Below are 19,758 nucleotides of genomic sequence, written 5' to 3'. Positions count from 1 at the left end.
GTCCTTCGCGTGCTTTTTTGGAACCATATTGAGATTGAATTCATTACGATAAAAGAAAATAAAAGAAAAGGAGTGCTCTCAAACTAGGCCAGAAAAAACTCTGAAATGTTTATGTTTGAACTTTTCATCATCTTGGCCGCCATTTCCCCTCAAAAGACCCGCACAGATTGTGCCCGCGGGGAAAAATGGATGCTTGCGAGCGCATGGTACTAATAAACTTCATCCAAGTCGCCTCGGCACAAAAATTGCAGTTGCATTAAGTATCAAAACTTCTAATTTTATTTGAGATGGGTTTGCTGAAGTGTCAAAATGAAAGGAGGAGGAGGAGGAGGGGTTCTCTTTCATTTCTGCACCATAAAGATGAATAACAATGAGGCAAACATTGAGACAGAGCCACATGATGATGAGAGAAGATGAAGAGAAACAAAGCACCACAGAAAAAGAGCCTGGCTGCTTCTCAGCGAGAGGATGGTAATCACGGACGTGTCGTTTCATTTGAAAAAGGAGGCAAAAAGAAATGGGGTGCAGTAGTACATAACGATTCGACAACCATTAGCATAAAAGGTAACTGTTGCAGGCTTGCTTAGTATTATCATTCATTAAATTAGCTGCAGTCTGTGTGCTAATTTATTGACAAGTCTTGAGAGAGTGAAACAAATGAGGTGAAGAGGTCAACCTTTTGCAGAAGTCGGAGCACGCTTGATTATTTGAACAAAGCTTTGGAGAGGATGGAAGAGGGAGAGGGTCAGGGGAGCCAAAGTGAGCGGGGAGATGTTGAGTCCGTCGGCACACACGAGAGCTTTGGTGTTTGATGAAGATGGAAGGAAGCTCTTTGCTTCAAAGACTTCATCTCTACAAACACGTTGGGCTAACAATGTCGTCATCCTCTCCTTTGTCTTAAGGGGCTCAAATAATACAAAGCTCAGAGTCCACCGAGTCGATACGCAATCGTCACACCACAGAATTACCGATATCATACCATTTGATACGAAATGTTTTTTGAGGTAACATTTATAGGCACACTGCAAAAATAGCTTCCTTTTGAAGTAAAAATAGAAATTGTTTGGGCAAATCATTTCCTCTTCTCAGACAAGGTTTGTACCAAAAAGGTGGTTGAATTGGGACAGACAGAAGAAAAGGGGGAAAAAAAAGATTGTTGAATATATTATTTTATTTTAACATCACCATCATTATAGTTTAACTTTTAATTTCCCCTTCATTCATTTAAAATGATCAGCTCTGAATGTACACATACTGCAAACTGTCAAAAAATATACAAATAAATGCAGGCTTGTGCTATAGTCTGGTCAAATGTATATAAAACAGTGGCAATGGAGAGAAAGAGGAAGAGAGAGAGACTGAAAGAAGGTGCAAGGTAGCAAGAGAGTGAACGAGAGAGAGAGAGAGAGAGAGAGAGACCAGTAAAGACATGCACACCATAGGAACCTTGTGGAAATCTACAGACTTTTCTTTTTTCCCTTTTTCATCATGTGCAGCACAAAACACCTGGCGAGTATCAAATCAAAACAAACAAATGGTTGTTAATGGAACTGTTAGGCACATCATTGTTTTTATGGTTTTACATTTTATGGAAAAGTCTGGATTATTCTAAATGTAGAATATCAATCCAAATCAAACAGGGGGGGAAATAATACAATAAAAAAAGAAGAGGAACCACCATCTTGGTTGTAACTGAATATTGTTACATCAATTTATCAAATCTGCGTGCAAGTGTGTGTGTGTGTAGACAACCAGGGTTGACTTTGTAACATCTTGATGGGCACGGACACTTGAGGTGAATTATGTGTAGTGGCCATGATTGGGTGGCTGCTGTCCAATCAGATGCTCAGGTCTCTGGGGTTGTCCTTGTAGGTCTTCTTGGGCTCTGGGAGCAGCGGTCTGGCAGAGCGACTGTTGTCACTTTCCAACGTGCTGTAGTACTCGCTCACCTTAGCCGCCACAAAGTTGTCGTCATCCTCTTCGTCCTCAGAGTCTTTACGTCTGGGGCTTCGGATAGGGGAGATGTCTCGTCCGAGGCTGCGCGTTCGGTACGGTTCTGGGGTAGATTCTCTGCTGGGGTAGTTTCTGTCCCGGTCCCTGTCGGCCCTCTCGGGCGATCGTCCCCTCAGGAGCGAGCTGTACCGGTTGTAAGCCAAGTCGGAGTCGGGCGTGCGTACTCTGGGCCGGGAGCCGTTCTCGAAGGTGTCTCTCTGGTTGCGGGAAATGTCCCTCAGCAGGCTGTCCCCGCCGAAGGCTCTCTCCATGGTGGAAGCTCTGGTCAGGAGACTGTCGTTCATAAAGGGACGCTCCTCCCCGGCCACCCGGTTGAGACGGACCAGGGCGGGGGCCTCGCGCAGGACGCTGTCCTCAAAAGAGAGGCTCGGTTCGGTAAACCTCGACGGCGCCTTCGGTAGCGCCTCGACGACGGCGGGCTTCTCGTTGCCGCGCTGCCTCGCTCCTTGCGGGGAGCCGTATCTGCGGTAGGGGTCGGCGGAGCGACCTTGGCGTCTGTTGGGGGAGCGCTGCCGAGAACGTTGGGGCGATTTGTAGGGGGGAGGTGAACGGTACGGCGAGCGTCGAGGAGAGCGGTACGGTGAGCGTCGAGGCGAGCGGTAAGGCGAGCGTCGAGGTGAGCGGTAAGGCGAGCGTTGAGGTGAGCGGTGACGATGGTGGTGCCTGTCGGGGGAGCGCCCGTGGCGGTGTCCCCCGTGACGGCCGTCCAGGGCGTTCTCTGCACTGCGCGAGCGTTTGTACCCCTTGTCAGGAGAGCGGTGGCGGCTGCGGTGGTGCCCGCTGGAATGGTGGCGCTGCTCGGATTTTCCCTTTTCATCCTTCTTCTTCTTCAACAGATTGATCTTTCCGGGAGATTTTGTCCTTTTGTGTTTACCTGTGCTGGTTTTCTTATGAGGAGAGCGACGGCGGTGACGTGAACGGTGCTTGCCAGTGCCCGATGAGTGATGGGTCGTCTCCTTCTTGGTCCGAGATGAGCTTTGGGGTTCCGGGTTGTAGCTTTGCTCCGACGGCTCATTGAAGGGCAGGGAGCTCACTTCCGCAGCGTTTTGTAACCCTGAGGCTGCGCTGCTGTCGTTTGGGGTGCCGTCTGCAACACAGTGCGACATTAAGACCGGGCCGGACCGGGACGGTCAAACATGCTTGCAACCAACAGCTCGTAACGACCATGCTGAATGAAAGCCATTCGAATGAAGTTACCAGCAAGGATGGCGAGCTGTTAAATGGCAAAGCGGCAGCTTGACAGAAAGGATAGAAAAGCAGCTGACACGTTCAAATCAAAAAGCACCGGCACATCTGTGAAGCCAACGTTAGTAAGTACAAACCTGCTCTATTTGGGTCACCTCGGAAAACACACATGGCTGACTGGTGGACGCCAGTACCAGTTTGTTGCTTGTTGATGACTCAGCTTGTCTTCAGCCATTAGCCATGCTCTGACATGCACTATTATGATGCCAAAGACGCTATTCAAAGCAAGTTGAAAGTCTGAAAACGCAATGACTTGAAGAACCTAATGATTGAGATGGCATGGTTAACCCGTTACCTCTGTCCAAGGTACAAAAACATGTTCTCACGAGAATAAGGAGGACGTCCTTTGAGATGTCATCACTGTATTGAAAAGTGAGCTAAAATAAATGAGCTAATAATTCATAACATTTTACATGACTACTTTTTTCATCAACCCAAACATGCCTAGTTCCTTGCAGTCAATTTCTTTTTACATAAAATCCTTCACGATTCTTGTGAGAACAGGTTTCCTTTGCCCAAAACATATTATTGATTGTATGGAGGCAAAACTTCTGTATTCGACACCGACGTAAAAGGCTTCGAGTGCAGCGTGACCATATCAAATAACGTGGCGGCCGTGCTGGCAATATGGAGGATGGCGCTCGAGCACAGGCAGGTGATGCCACAGCACACACGCACACATATCCGGAAGGGAGGGGGGGTCACTGGAGCGCTGTTACAAACCGTGGTTTGATTTTGGAGGACAGAGGCCTCCCCCATCTTGTCATTTCTCAAACATGCAGTGAGATGGGGAGCCACCACCCCTGAAGGAAGACAACAGCCCAGCGCAATACCACACCAAGGAGGATAGAAACAGATAAAAGACAAAGAGAAGTGGTTTTAGATCACTCAGAAGGGAAAAACAGAAGAAAAGAAATGAGCATTATTGTCGGTATTGATTTTCAATGGAAAAAAATTGTTTATTTCACCACTGAGTCATTCAGTTTAAAGAGACAGTCCAGGAAGTTGCCCAAACCCTTCAGTGGATACCAGAATTTACAGAGAAAAGGCCTGCCAACAAGTTCACACATAATCCCCCCCTCTCCACACACGCACACACACACACACACACAAAGCCACAAGCAAATATTTGGACATACAAGCAGCAAAGACGGCAAAAAAAAGTGACACTCGCACACACCCACAGCGACAGCATATGAAGCAGTTATACATCACTGACACGGAATCGACAGAAACGTAAGCAAGGCTGTCAAAGATTGTGCCGATGAAAAATATCAAAATTAAAAAAAACAAAAATACAAGGTCACATGATGCCATAGTTGTGCACTGAAAGACGAGCACATTTGTAGCGCAAATCAAATCACATGTCAAGACAGGCAAAGGTAGCGAAAGCCAACAAAAAAAAAAACTGTACATTGAACATGACTATTAATCAAGACTGCTCAAACAATTTGAAGGAAAAAAAAAACTTCCATAAATATTATGGAAAATAGACCAAAGGAAAAAGATCCAATTTACACTGTTGACAGATTCATGCAGAAATAGACTTTTATCCATTTATACGTGGTTTTGCTTCATGGCTCTGTACACACAACAAAAATACTTGTAAAAATGCCTCTATCTGTTTATCTCTGTACAAAACTCTATATAGTGGGAGCAAGTTACTTTTCAATGTAAATGGGTGGAGTTCCTATCGTCACAGCTTTTCAATGATATTAACAGTGGGTGCAAAAAGATGGAATTTGTGAGAGTCATGTCAAGCACGGATGCGAGGTTCGCTCTTTAGCCTTGCACTTGGAATCCTTAGTTCAGTAGCTTACATTCACCTTCAATAAATATCATAAATATTTGATTGTGACACGTCCCGACAAAAGCTGTGTTTAAGAGTAACTTTTATTACGGGATGCAAGTATGTTGTTGTTTTTTATTTCTCTTCAAGCTCAGTTAAGGTTTGCTGAGGAGCCACCACAAAAAAACATATTTTTCATCATAAGCTCATTGAAATCTTGTAAACAGTTTGTCTGGTCACAGACCCCACCACCGATGTGTAAAGTCCCAGCAGAGAGTTTCTGCTTGAAGGTGAAAGGTGACAGTGGAATGACATGGAAAGTGGGTGACAGCAGGGCGGGCGACAACAAATCCCAAAGCGTAATGCAAGCGTGACCTCCACCAGAAAGACACCAGACAACACCAACCCTGTCACTCCCTGGGAGGAGGGGGAAGGGGCTGTCCCATGAGGTGGGCGAAGGATCCCAGGGAGGCGGATTGAGTTCTCTTCCCCTCAACCCACCACCGTCCGCCGTCTTAGGGTGTGAAGATGGGGGAAAATGGAATGTTTTCATAGATTGACCCACCATATTCGGGGACCGAGCCATCGCCCCTCTTGAGCACCAGATGAACACGTCGCCCTCCGCTCTTAATGAGCTCGATGGCTCGGGCGTGCTTCATGCCCTTGGTGCTCTCTCCGTTGATTTCCAAGATTTCATCACCAACCTGGGCGAGCGGATGAGAAAACGAGTGAGTGGGAGGTGATGCGGTGTGACAAGGCGGCGAGGTGTGAATCAGAGGAAGAGGAGGCAGCGACGGAGAGCGGCTGGAGAATACGCAAGAATAAAGCCGACAAGAAAGATGTGTCGACGGTGGGAAGTGCAAACCGGTGGAAAAACACTGAGGCTATAACATGCACTCATCGAAACAGGTTTTGATTTTCTCTCCGGAAAACGGTACTTTTAAGGAAGCTAATGTGATGCGGCGAGAGGAGCATGTGAAAAAAAGGGTCATAAAAACACAAGATAACACTTGCTTCCTGCCAACTTCCTTCCCATGCCCTTATCTCTAAAAGGCTAAAAGGCCCGGGGGAATTCCTCAGAGGCACAATATGGATTATGGTGTTGTTTCTGTGCCTCAACGCCAAAAACATCTTGGATCAGATTAACGTACCATTCATTCAAAATCCAACAACCAAGAACGGAATTGATCTCGTTTTAAATTCAAGATAGCAGCTACAGGTCGTATGAGACCAGTTATTAAATATATATGAATATTTTCTGAGGCGTGAGCCATCAAATGACAGCATAAATTGAATTTGGACGCTGCGCTCACACAGGAAATGTTGAGTGGAGCTGAGTTTGCTGTAATTGGACGGACGCAACGCTACGCACAAGTAATTATATTCACGAATAACTGTCATTGCATGGCTGGAAAATTGATCAAGCCATTTCAGTCACCTTTTGATGACTAACATCAATTCATCATTGCTAGTAAATATGGTATCTTTGCGCTTGTTGTGATTATTTGTGCTTTACATGACAATCCATACCCTCATTTTCCCGTTGCGGACGGCTGCTCCATCTTCAGCTAGCCTCAGTACGTATAGGTCCATGTTGTATTCCCTGCCGCCCCGCAGACTGAAGCCAAAGCCTTTGCTATCCCGTTCCAGGTCCGCTGAGTAAAACTCGGAATCCTAATGGAGGCAGAGCAACACAAGAAAGAGGGGGGGAAAAAAACAAAGTTGCATCAAGGTCACTTTTGTGAATCAGATAAAAAGGCACGTGTGCTGCTGTTGTTTTTTTCAGGTGGGCTCCAATTTCAGCTGCACGAAACAAAGAGCAGCCTCCGTCGGGTCACACCTGTACACACGCTGAGCGAGTGTGTACGTGTATACATCAGATGTAAGGATTCTGAATAATTGATGCGCCGAGCGAGTTCAAGGCGGAGCGCGCGAGTGGCGTCGCAGCGCAACACAAGGACAGCCCGCCAGCTCCTCTCGTCCTCACACCATTCTAATCTTCTCTGCCGAGCGATCAATGCTATCTGGAGGAGCCATCTCCACATAGCGCCGCATTAATTCAGCAGGGGACACGGCAGAGTGAGAAGTTACGTTGAAAGCATGCAGGATTTTCTTAATGCCCGAATCAAATGAAAATAAATCAAATGTGATAATGCTGCCTGGAGAAATACATCAGTAAATAAATAAATAAAAAATGCAGCTTGCTCGTCCTTGAGTCGGGAAGTTGAGGGATTAGTCGACCCACTGTCCACGGGTTGGAGGACAAATGAGTTGTGTGGCTTCCATGCACGGCAGGAATGTGATGCATGGAGTGGACACTACGTTGCGTCAAAATGGACGGACGGACAGACGGGCAGTCAGGTGGCTTAATTTTTTTTTACCTGGGCTGACACTTGCGTTGGAAGTTGCGGGGGAGGCGCTTGAGGGGCTTTAAAGTCAAACGACTCCTGTTTTGGTTTGGTATTGTTTCTGAAACAAAAACACACATTTTTATTGACACAAAAAAAAAAATAATAATAATGAAAAGCCAAAGTTGACATCTACCTGGCTTCTGGTGCAGCCTGTTGCTGGGCTGTGTGAGTTGTGGTAATAGTAGCAATTTTCTCCGCGTTTGTCAATAAAGACGCATTTGATGACTCTGAAAGCGACAGACGACGGCAATCATTAAAAAAAATCAAAATATATATCAGTGTAAACTGTTGCTAAATGATTTTTCTTCAAGCAATTGGCATCCAACATGGAAGCGAGTTCTCGATTCTAGTAAGCAAAGTACTACAGCAAGTCTTCATTTATTCTGTCGAACAGCATTTGATCTGCAAGAGGAACACATCTCAGACTCCATCTCTTTCTGCCAAGCTGTGATTGATCAAACAACAAAACATGCACTCGTAGCCTTAGGAGACACGGAAGTTCTCGCATATTCAGCCTGTTATCGTCGCGCGGCTTCAATCAAAGCACGTTATCAGTGAAACTCAAAAAACATTGGGCGCCGCCATCACTATTCTGGCTCCAAGAACAATGTAATCTTTATCAGGTGTCTACAGGTAGCCTGTGATTGGAATTCTTCCCTGCTCCTCTCATTTCTTTCCTCGGCTTCAGTATTCATCTCCACATCACGACCCGTTGGTTGAACTTGTCACCACATCCAAAATGTATAAGGGAGGAGGATGAATGGTTTTGTTTGTTCTGTTCCTGCTGAAACCGCCTTATTTACCATTTTCGGGCATGTACGGCGAAATCAGCCACACACTCATAAAATGGCCGTTTGTCTGTGTTCATCAATTTGTCCTCAACGACACCTTCTGTGCTGCTGCCTCTTTCCATTTAGCTCTCTCTCAGCTGGCCTGCTGCTTTCCCTCCACAAATTAATTGCATATGCTCCCCCCTCCATCTTTTCTCACTCTTGTGTCCGACTACATTTCATACTCTTTAAGCTGCCTCTTTTCAGATGTCCTCTACCTTGACAGCTTGGACAGAGTAAAATGAAATAGGAGAGTCAAAATGAGGAATGTGAGCAAAAAAGCCGGTTAGCGGTCACTGTGCACGAGAAGACGCTCCAAACCGGATTGTCATAAGTAAGTGTCGGTGAAAAACAATCCCAACCTCGCTTATCTCCATGGAGTCTCTCTGCTCTGCTATCTATTCACGTCATAAAGTTAGAACGAAAAAAAATAAAGGGATGATCAGCCAAGTGGAAACACCGACTAGAGAATTTAGACACACAAGGCACAATTTTCTCCCCGATACTCCTTCTGTCTCGGTCTACACATAAATACTAACTTTTCCACACTATTCCCCGCTTTGTCTCCTTGGCAGAGCAATTTTGGCTCACTGTTCTCATGAGCGGGCCAAAAATCTTCACCCATTAGAAATGAGCTGGAAGTGAGTGAGTGGCGGGCGAGCAGACAAATAACTCCAATTTCTACCCGCGCGCAGATTGACAGGGACTATTGGCGTCACACAAACACAAACACGTTTAAACAATATTTGTATAGCATGCCAGATTCAGCTGTCAGTGCAAAAGTGAAGAGAACACCACCAACAAAAAACATCAATTTCCACCACAGAACAGAAATGCAGGAATGATGAAGGTCATGTCCATCACATGCATTACGAGATGTTCTTCCAAAATTGAAGAGCGGCCGTTTCTACTCACCGTCTCCAGGAATGATGCGTAGTGTAACAGTATTCCCGGCTTCCTTGATGAGGTTGACAATGTCCGAGTGGGACTTGTTGGTGATGGAGCACGAGTTCACTGCCAGGATGCGATCTCCCACTTTCAGCTTCCCGCAGCGGTCGGCGGGGCTTCCCTCGATGATCCGTCCTATTTTGTGAGGCATGGCCACACAAGCATTGCCGGCTATCGTCACCAAAGACGTGATGTGATGCACATATCAAGAGTGTGCGTGTGTGTGTGTGTGTGTGTTATTATGGTGAAATTTGGTGGGGGGGAATAGGTGGGAAATAGGGAAGGGAGCAGAGAAAGAGAATCAGAAGGTTAAGCGTTAATATCACCAGCAGCCAAAGGTAAAGCCAAAGTCACAGAAGAGCTGATCAGAAAGCTAGCAAAGCAGACAGGAAAATGTGCGTGCACTGCCAATAAATCTTTCCCATTGTAGTTTCCCTCATTGTCGATGAAATAAGTCACAAAACCAAAACATCTTCTTTGTGTCCAAAATTCTCAAATGTTTTTTTTTTTCATGAGTCTCTGCAGTGAAAATCTGATCTTGAACAAAAAACTATGCTGTGTATGCATCGTAGAGTCTCACCTACTCGACGCGGGTGACAAACATACATCTGAGGAGAAAAACTTTGCAGCTGCTTGAAGGGCTCACCCAGGTTTGACAGCTGTCACCGCGAAGTGCACTAACTCTACTCCATCGCGAAACGTGCTTTTCATTAATGCCACTTCAAGCACCATCTACGTTTTTAGCCTGTTAAACAACCCAACTTGGGTTGGAAAATGTCAAGTCGTGTCAACGTAAAAAAGAAGCTGCACGTAAATTCGAGTTGAGAAAAATTTGCATCTGCAGGAACATTTCGCTTTTGTCCCCGACACCAGGTTTGCTCCCACACCATTATATTTTACACGTCTTTCAAAATGAATGCTTTTCAACTGGCCAGTGAAAGGGAGCCTGTCTGCTTTGTGAGCCAAATATGAAGAGTTGTACAGTTTCCATTCCACCCACACAGGGACAAGGTAAGCATGGAGAGCAGTAAAATACTTGAGTGGCGGAGAATAGGGCCAAGAGTGTAATGCATACACAAAGATACAATTAGCTTACAAAAAAGATTCATGCAGCTTATAAGAAGTAAAAGCTTGTCAAGGTAATCATTTATTCAGTAACAGTGGACAGTCCTGCTCATTATGTTGCTAGCAAGGAGCTACTTAAGTTGGGCTGAATACAGCCCACTTTGCTCGTGATCAATTATGAAGGCCGTGTGTCAATAAAGCAGCAGCTGCAAGCAAAGAAAAGCTTTACAAGTAGGGACTAATACAAGACTGAAAGATGAAGATGAAACATTTCTTTGAGCCATGGTTGTATTTCTCTTGCTGGAACACCGTACGGGGGTGCTTTGGTGTTTTATGGATGACAACTGCCCATAAAGATAATGGGAAGATAAAAGACCCCGGTGATAAAGAAAAGCTGACAAGTGTGTTTCATATTTCATGTACCAAAAAAAAAAATAAGAATCAAGTGCACTTACCAAAGGTGGTGCCCGCCTCAGGACGGGAAACAGACGACACGATGACAAATCCAAAGCCTTCGTTCTCCCCGCGGCGGATCTCCACGTCATAAGGCTGCAAGGCGGAGGAGACGGGGATGCTGGAGTTCACGTTCGGAGGCTGCGATGAGGTGGTGGCCGCTGCGACGGCGGCGACGTTGGCGCTGCCCCCGGCCCCTACGCCGCCGCCTCCCCCGCTGCCGATGCCAGAGGTGGAGCCGCTGCCGGAGCTGACGGTGTTGAGGGAATTCTGACTGCCCTGCGGAGTTCGCTTTCCAATCTCCTCTGTCAGGCTGGGCGCCTGGGTGCTGCTGTGGTGGGACGAGGCGGGTGACGGAGGCACGTCTCCTTCGGCTTTAACTGCACATGACAGAAGAGGAAGAATGTGGATGGGTGAGGACACAGACGAGACGCTGATAACAAGATCAAGAGGTGGATGAGACAAACCAAAGGCAATCAGGCTGCGCACAGTTATGCAAGAGGTTCAAGTGAGTGGAAGATGAAATACATTGGAGGGGCAAATTTTTTTTCAGCCAAAAATCAGCATCGGCCTTAAAAAAAAAAAGATATAGAAAATCGGTTACCATCGTGGCACAACTGATTTTAGCTGAAAGTTGGCCTCTCCAACAACCTCTCAACAACTAATCTGTTTTTTAAAAAAAAAAGAAAAGAGTGCGCCTGCTTGATCTGTCTTGACATTTCATTCCACATTTCATTTCCTGTGCAGCTACCAAAGGAGGGCATTTCATATTCTTTACGCTGGAAGGCAGCCGCTGTCGTCAGGTCAAAGGTTGACCGGCCACTATTTATTGAGTTTTCTTTTTCGACGTTCCGGGACCCTGACACACATCTGGCCAATAAAAATAAAATAAAAAAAATGTGATGCTTCCACTCTTCATGGTCTCAGAGAGCCAAAGTTGGACAATAATTTCCAGCTTCTCCACTGGATTTGTTACTTGGTTAGAGAAGAGAAGCAGGGCTCCATACCGGCGTAACTGGTTTTGCGTCGCACGGTGAGGTTGACATGGCCTTGCTTGGCCGCCTGCTGCATCAGTTGCACCACCAGCTGGTGCGACTTGCCCACCACGGCGGTGCCATCCACACATATGAGCTCATCGCCGGACCTCAGGCGTCCATCCTCATCTGCCGCGCCGTACTTTACGATATGGCCGATGTAGATCTGAAAGACCAACGGATGCTTTGGAACTCAACACTGATACAAGAGAATGAAAAAATAGCTATCACGGAAAGTGGGACACTTACTGGCTCTCCTTCCTCGTTCCCTCCAAGAATTCTGAAGCCAAACCCTGTGTCCTTCCTCCACAGGAAAATATCCTGCTCCTGGAAGTCTGGAACTGAATGAATCAACATATTTTCATCAGCAACACATAATTCAGCCAAGAGATGGATTTGACACCTGCGAGCTTAATACAACTGCAATATGAATCTCAAGAGGCTTCCCGTAATAATAACAACAAAGACCGATATTGAGATGGCCATAAGGTAAGCAAGCAGTGCTCATGGAATTGCAAAGCAGCTCATTGTTAATTTAGATGAAAAGAAGTGGCCACCTCGGGCTGTGTACATCTTTGTGCGCTGTCAACTCTGCATAAATGCACAGCAAATGTAAAATTGTTAAATTTTATACACATACATTTTAATGCTTGCAGCTGTGCAGATCTCTGCGCAAGAAGATTTCCATGCCAAAGGCACCACGAGAGTGGAGGGCGACAGAAGGCTGAGGAGTCTGCTTACAATCCTTTGGACGACAGCTAAAATCCCAGCGGAGGGCGACTATCTCTTTCAATCCATCACAACGCAAAGGTGGAGGAGAGGCAGATTCTGACTAGCTTGATAAATGATCCACCACACAGGCGGTTCGGTGATTGGTAAATATTTGCAGTTTATGGCTCACATCCAGATTATGGTAAAAAAAAAATACTTCTCATATTTGTCAAAGAGCAAGTCAAACTTCAATAACAGACAATATTAATAATGTCAAAAAAGTTTCTGTGTTGGCTTCAACCTTGACGTCAGGGGATAAAGAAAAAAAGGTTTTCTTTGAGGGAACCTTGCGTTCAGAAATGTATTTGCCTCGGCGAATGTCTGAGCGTGACGGGATTTTCAGGCACCAAAGCTCAATGCAGCGTGAGGAAAGTGAGGATTTTAGCCTGCCGGTACATCCAGGTCAACTTCCATATGCAAGCTGCTTTTCTCAGGCGTCTCTGCTATCACCAATTTTCTTTTCCTGATCTTTTCTAAGCCCCACACTTTCTCCTGGGTTTTTCCCGTAGTTAATTGTCATCCTTTTTTCTGATTCCTTCGTGGTCCTTTCTAAATTCTAAAATATCAGCATATTTTAAATATTTATATTTTATAAATATTTTATATTTCATATATTTTTTTTATAGATTACATATACTTTTATATATATATATATATTTTAATTTCTATTCCTGATTATTTATATAAAATATTAGATTAGAATGTATGTAGCTATCAGCTTATTAATAATTCAAATGAAAAAAAAGTGGCTACTTGCAACTGGGCTTGCACGTGTCCCACTCGCCCATGGCCTTCTCCTCTTTTCATATTCTTCTTCATCTAAATATTGGAAGGCTTTGACAAGTGATGCCTGCCAAAGTGATTAGACGTTAACGTAACTCAGTCCTTGAAGAATGTTGCTTTTTCTCCTCCCCCCATTTTTTGGGACACTAGATCTGAGAGCTTTTTAATTAAAAGTTTCTTCATGCTTTGGTAAGACAAGAGAGGAAGGCACGCAATCCGCTGACATCCACCCCGCCATTGAAACTAATTATACATCTGTAGAAAGACGTCTGCTGCATCAGAGCCACTGACGGCAATCGAGCCACAGTGACTATATGCGAAAGCATGTTTGAACATTGGCCTCTTATGATGGCGGAATGTGTGGCATTTCTTGCTCGAGAAATTAAGTACAGAGGCAAGACTGTGACCCGAAAGTCATAATGATCATCAGCATGTGGGAATGAGCACAATAGTTCCCTCCAGAAAGGTACTTACATACATCAGCATAAATGCTCACCCCCTTTCAAAGCCAGCGCAGGCCTCCACCAAGCCACAGACCTGCATGCAGCACTCATCCAAACCGCCACCAAAAATATTATACTTACGCCTACTTTCATACATGCTCCTGGACTGGGCCCAAATCTTAAAGGGATCTGGTTTTCTCTGGATGGTCCCGTCGGCTGTGAAGTCCTGGGGTGGAAGGCCCGGTAGGGGCTGAGATGGGACCGGGGGAGCGGCGCTCTCGCTGTGCGGAGGTGCCAGCGACGAGTACAAGGGCGAGTCGGTGTGGGCACTCCGGTGGCTGGAAACGCTGAGCTGGGAGCTGTTCTGGCTGTCCTTTCTTGACAATGGCTGTTGGGGAAACACATTGATTGAATTTGGGCCACTCGAAAGCAGGCATTGTGGTGCACAAAGAAGCATGGCAGAAATGCTGACAGACAGGTGATGGTGTGGCCGTGGTTTGTAAAGGGTACATCAGCGTCATGAAGAAAAAAAAGACAGCAGCATGATTAAGGTCAAAAGGGGATAAAAATGGATGCTTTCAAATTAAGATCCAAAGTTTCTCTTCAATTCAGAACACAGTTATGAGCACATATAATATTAAGGTTGTTTTATTCCCAAAAATATTTCAGGAGATATTGTGAGGGGAGAAATGGTTTTTCCATTATTGAAATTATTCAGCTGTAGGTCAAAACATTATTACGGCATTCCTTTCCATTGTTGTTTTTCTGCAATGCAATCAGAGCTGCTTCCTTGCAGTTTAGGGGGAAAGATTTACAAAAAGCAGGGCTAAGAAAAAATAAAAAATAAACTCATTAAATTGCCACTGGCCACTCTCAATAAGGTTACCTGCGCAAAGATTTGAAGAGGAAAACAATCTTCTTGATTTTCATCTCCCATTATTTTCATAGCGCATCCAAAATGTCAACGCAAAACGCAAGACATAGCACGAGAGCAAATGGCAAATCGGACAAAGATTGCAAGTGACAGCAATTGCATCTCACTTAGCATGACCGTGGAGGGCCAAAACACAGCAGAAAGGCATAGAGCCAGTCAGCCTCTCCTAGATAAACTATTTTTAGGACCCTTACCTTCTGATAATACCTTCTACACCTTGATAATTAAAGGGAGAGAAGATTAAGAGGAAGAGGGCTAGCTGGATGAAAGCAAATTCTGATGACTGATTCAGCCTCAGTCCTACTTTCCATCATCAAGGTCCAGTTTAGTTGCCTTGAATTTCAATACAGCCCATAGACACATTAGGAAGCTGATAACTACACTGCATTCCAAACGACATTTTCCTCAGCTTTTCCTAAATAGCGCATGCAAATGATAGTCATCATAATTTTGGACCCAATTTGACAATGCTAGCACCCATTAAGATTGTTTCTGCTTCGAAAGACTTCCGCTTAACGTTCCGGAGCTGCCGTTTGGAGGAGAACCACCTCCCACTTGAGGATGCTCCGCTGGTTTTCAACAGTGTTGAGGTCAAAGGAGGACAAAGACCACACAGTTGAGTTTCTCTCCTTTTTCAATCTCCAGCAGCCAATGAGGTGGAGGTATTCCATGCAGCTTGAGTTTGCGCATTGATGAGTGTTTGGATGGCACAGATGGGTGGTCACCATCATCTCTTCAATGAGGTATACTGTTATCACTGGGAGTTTGGTTAAAAAACATTCCACTTGATGATTTGGATGAAACTACACAGGCTGTCATTTGCACAGATTATCTGGATAATCCAGGAAAAATTTGCAGGAAAAATTGCAACACAGTAATAGAACACAAATCCATCACCATCACCTTTAACCAACACCATTACTACCTCCCCCCACCCCCACCCAAATGACATGACATACCCTCCTACTGTAATCTCGGTATGGAGGAGCCAGCTCAAAATCATCCTGCAAAACAAAATTGACAAACACGTCCAGTCAGGCTAAATCAACGGGGCTCCCTTGCTTAATGCGGCACACATCACAGGATGAGGTCGCCTCTCCGCCGTGATCATATATTCAACACTCACACGGCGCACTTGGAACCAGGCTCTGGAGCATCAACAGAGTGTTAGCAACCCAGCTCGCGGCGCATCAAAGCCCCTCACCCGAGCCCCCCGCCCTCATCCTCTCCCCCCAATGGGGAGGAGGAGGAGGAGGGGTGGCAGCTGCGAAGCTACAGGGATTCCACCCCCGCACGACATAGCATGTCTATAAACAGACACCTGACACCAGCACAAGTTGTACCTTGCACAATTCACTTAAAAGCTGGAATGAAAAGTGATCAAAGTTCAGAAAAATGTCCCTCAACCAGACAACAGCACACAGGATGCAGAACAAAAGACAAATACAGAAATCGGGAGACAGAGGATTCAAATCTAAAAGCGAGGAGGGGGAAAAAAAAGAAAACTTACCAGTTTTGGGCTCTTCTTTGCAGGTGCCACTCCTGTGAAGACCAGAAAGAGGAGAAAATGATATTCTTCAAATTGCCATCAAACGACTTCAATACAATGTCAGAATGTTCGTATAGCTTGTGCACTTGTCTCTTCTCCCTGATCTGCCTGACTGGCATTTAGTGAGCTCGTGTGTAGTGGGGAGGGCAGGCGGCACAATCTATCTGCATCACTGCCGCGGACAGCGCTTGCCTTGACTGCTGCAGCGCAAGAGTTGGACCAGCCCGGGGGGCTAACCCTGCGCTCTCTAGTTCCTGGCTATTTCATGCATGCATGTGCGTGTGTGTGTGTGTGTGTGGTGTGTGAGAAAGGCAATTCTGAGTTAAGAGGAGAGGACAAAATCCTTGAGAGCAACTAAGCTGAAGGAAAAAAAAAAAAAAACAAGAGCAAGTGCAAGTGAGGAGCAGAGCGGGCTGTGCTCTGGATTTCCTGGCCGTAGCATTACCCATGGAGAAGGAATCCAAGATACTGAACATTAAATTATAGGCAACCGTCAGTTCCCCTCTTACTGAGACCATCTTCGCGCGTCCGCTGAGCGCCACGCTCCACTGTCGAAGGCTCCAGCATCTATAGGCAGTTGCCGCGTCTTCTTCGGCTCTCCCTTTCCAGCTGCCTTTTCCTTTTTTCACCCACTTTCTCTCACTCGCTCGCTTGCTCACTCACTTCCTTGCACACGGTCCTCCCTCCCTCCTCTTTCCTCAGCATCATCAGCCTCCCTCTCTCACGCCCCTCTATCCAAGTCCCCCCTCCCTCCCTCCCTCCCCACCTCATTCCGACATTCCGGTAAACATCCATGCAGTGGCACACACCCCACATCCAACGCTGACTGCACAAATCAAAGCGTGCTTAAAATACAACAAAGGGGGCCGTCCGTGAATGATCAGTGACCAGAAATATCATGATCGCAGACAAGCCCACAAAAACACAAAGTCGGGCGTATAAATGAGCTCCCGGTCTTGGTGCTGCGGAAAAATAGCAAGAAGTTGTGGGGATGACAACAAGAGAAGGGATGTCAAGACTGTGATATCGTGTGGGTTGAAAATGTGTCAAGCCTGGCAGATTTACTGTACAAAAAAAGTTTGATATTGTTTTTATGTTCTTTAGATAGATCTGAAGTGTTCATGCGTACATACGCCATCTCGCAGACATCTAGACTCATTCATGAACACAAAAGTCTTTTCCTGAATCCTCAGGATATGTGATGTCGTTTTCAGAAAGTGGCAAAATGTGTTTTTAAAGGTATAAAATGAAAAACAATGAAGTTATCAAATTTAAAGACAAACTATAAATATATATGTTTGCAATTTTAAAACTCTGACCAACTCTAAAACCAGAATAAAGTTTCCCAAAGAGCTTGTTTGACATAAAATCGACAAGCTTTAGAGAGAGAATGCTACCTAAAGGGTGAAGCTAGACGCAATGTAGTCAATTGATTGGCTGACTCAAGAGATCAAGAGTGATGCGGAGGAAACAACAAATGCTGGATGTCTTCTATTTTTTCCCGTTCTTAATTGCGTATTCCAAATGTTTGTTGAATTTATTGGCAGATAACACCATCTCTCTTTCTCTTTCTCTCAGGATGACGTCATGCCATTACTGATGCAGCTATCATCACTTAGCACTTGCTGGAAAAACACAAAATACATCAGTTGCCATGGGGGAAATATAAAGGAGAGGACATATTGCCATTGATAGTTGATAGCTTAGACAACTTTTGAGAAACGGGTAGAGAGAAAAGATATACTAGGTTGTATAATTTCACACTCGATGGGTGGTCAGGCACTCCAGGGACCCACACATTTACATGCAAGCATTAAAAAGTCAAAATTCCTTCAGATGTGGCTTTTAAAGCCTCTGCCTTGAAATATAAAACCGTATTTTGCCAGCCAAATCTTGATGCAATATTTACAGTGAATAATGGACGCCTCAAAATGTGGACCCCTTTAGGCATCACATTTCATACATTTCAGTTTGGGGGATTAATGACCTAGCAGATATCAGATCATAATGAATTCTACTATGGGCCAAACCATTACTTTTGCAGTATATTACCCGCTTGGAGAACAAGCTTGCTTTCATAGGCAGGGGAATAAGTGCATGAGCAGTGAAAACATGTCAGTGTGACAGTCCCACTGATGGTTAAAAATAGCATTTGGATGTATTTACAAACTTGACTATGTAAAAACATAGTGGCTTATGATTTAAAAAGGCTTCATTTTTGGTGAGCTGCTGAAAGTAGTATTTTCCTGATCCCAGTAAATGTTAAGGATCATTCATGCAGTTAAGTGTTACACCGTTTTGTTAAAGCAAAACTGGCAGAACAGCAGTCACTAATAAGCAGATTAAGATGTAACACGCGTGCGCACAGTATGGGTACATATTGGCAAAATTTACACTGGTCTCCAACAGCCCGCTCCATCTGTCACCATAGCAATGAGGGCCTAGTTACCGTGGCGGGCGGACAGACAGACAGACAGAATGTCGCCCAGCAACAGTTGTTTTAGTGAGTTGCTCAGTGCACAGCAAAGCAGTCACAGGCTCTCGTTAACATGCTTGAAGTCGGGACGTGACATTTCACCTGTTGGAAATTCGGGACCAATTATACCCAAATGACATTATGGAACCGTCTTGCATTTTACTTGAGGTTGATTTATAGTCCTTAATGCTTGAATTTAGTTTTCCAAGGGTGATATATAGCTTCCTGCATGGCCTTCTTTATTTATTATTATTATATACATATTTTACAATTATTTCTTTATTTTCTATATTTTCTTTAATGTGGTAAAATCCCCTCCTCCCACATGATACGCACATCTCTCCACCCGGGAGACCCCGCAGGAGATTAGCAGTAGAGCATTGTCATGGAAACAAAAGATTTACGATTCAACCAGTAGCTGCGGAGGTGTGACGACGGAGCGAGATTGGCTGGGCTGAGGAAGACTCACCTTGCCCTGCGCAATAAGCAATGATTCACCAGCTCAAGCCCCCCGGCATCCGAAATGAGCAGAGGTGAATTGAGAGCGTCCAGCCTACGGTTTTCACAACCGCATTGCTGTTGGTTATGGTGCCACTGGAAGGTGCAGTCAGCAGAATTTTTAATGCAAAGTGGGCAGGACCGATGCTTCCTGCCCGTACAGTGAATTGATTTCCTCCTTTGGTCTGCACGGGGACTCATCATCCACATTTATCTCTTCTGAGTGCTCTCCACTGTCTGCGTTACACGGCGCTTGTGAATGGGCATGCCAGTAACTGAAGGTTTTTTTTATGCGGGTCACGTCAAGTTCACATGGGTGAATTCGCCGACGCTCGTTGTGAACTTGCTTTTCATTATAACAGTAAGACTACACAGGTAAAAACCCACCTGTGGGGGGGGGGGTCTTATTTAATGCACACCTCCAGGACAGACAAAGAAAACACACATTGCTTTCTTCAAAGGTGCAATTAATCTCTTAAACTGCACTTGAGGGCAAAGGGTGGAAAATAATCACAA

The 19,758-nt window shown here is 45.2% G+C and overlaps 1 protein-coding gene across 4 annotated transcripts in view; it reads right to left on the bottom strand.

The window, feature by feature from the left end:
- Window positions 1–1,151: 1,151 nt before the first annotated feature.
- The window catches only part of magi1b (membrane associated guanylate kinase, WW and PDZ domain containing 1b), a 61,669-nt gene continuing 43,062 nt past the window's right edge, over window positions 1,152–19,758 (bottom strand). For 2 of the 4 annotated variants that reach the window (XM_061291127.1, XM_061291131.1), the window contains exons 14-25: window positions 16,230–16,261; window positions 15,679–15,723; window positions 13,927–14,173; window positions 12,038–12,129; window positions 11,762–11,954; window positions 10,757–11,134; window positions 9,204–9,371; window positions 7,592–7,685; window positions 7,429–7,516; window positions 6,578–6,721; window positions 5,613–5,751; window positions 1,152–3,100 (exon numbers count right to left, since the gene is read on the bottom strand). In XM_061291127.1, the coding sequence (XP_061147111.1) occupies window positions 1,839–3,100; window positions 5,613–5,751; window positions 6,578–6,721; window positions 7,429–7,516; window positions 7,592–7,685; window positions 9,204–9,371; window positions 10,757–11,134; window positions 11,762–11,954; window positions 12,038–12,129; window positions 13,927–14,173; window positions 15,679–15,723; window positions 16,230–16,261 (2,882 nt within the window). In that variant the 3' untranslated portion in view covers window positions 1,152–1,838. The remainder of the gene's footprint in view (window positions 3,101–5,612; window positions 5,752–6,577; window positions 6,722–7,428; window positions 7,517–7,591; window positions 7,686–9,203; window positions 9,372–10,756; window positions 11,135–11,761; window positions 11,955–12,037; window positions 12,130–13,926; window positions 14,174–15,678; window positions 15,724–16,229; window positions 16,262–19,758) is intronic. The other 2 variants (XM_061291128.1, XM_061291129.1) reach the window with 2 other exon arrangements.

The sequence above is a fragment of the Syngnathus typhle genome, linkage group LG11 (assembly GCF_033458585.1).
Source record: "Syngnathus typhle isolate RoL2023-S1 ecotype Sweden linkage group LG11, RoL_Styp_1.0, whole genome shotgun sequence".
NCBI lineage: Eukaryota > Metazoa > Chordata > Actinopteri > Syngnathiformes > Syngnathidae > Syngnathus > Syngnathus typhle.
The sequence above is the reverse complement of the archived record's forward strand: the minus strand, read 5'-3'. Positions and strand labels throughout refer to the sequence as shown.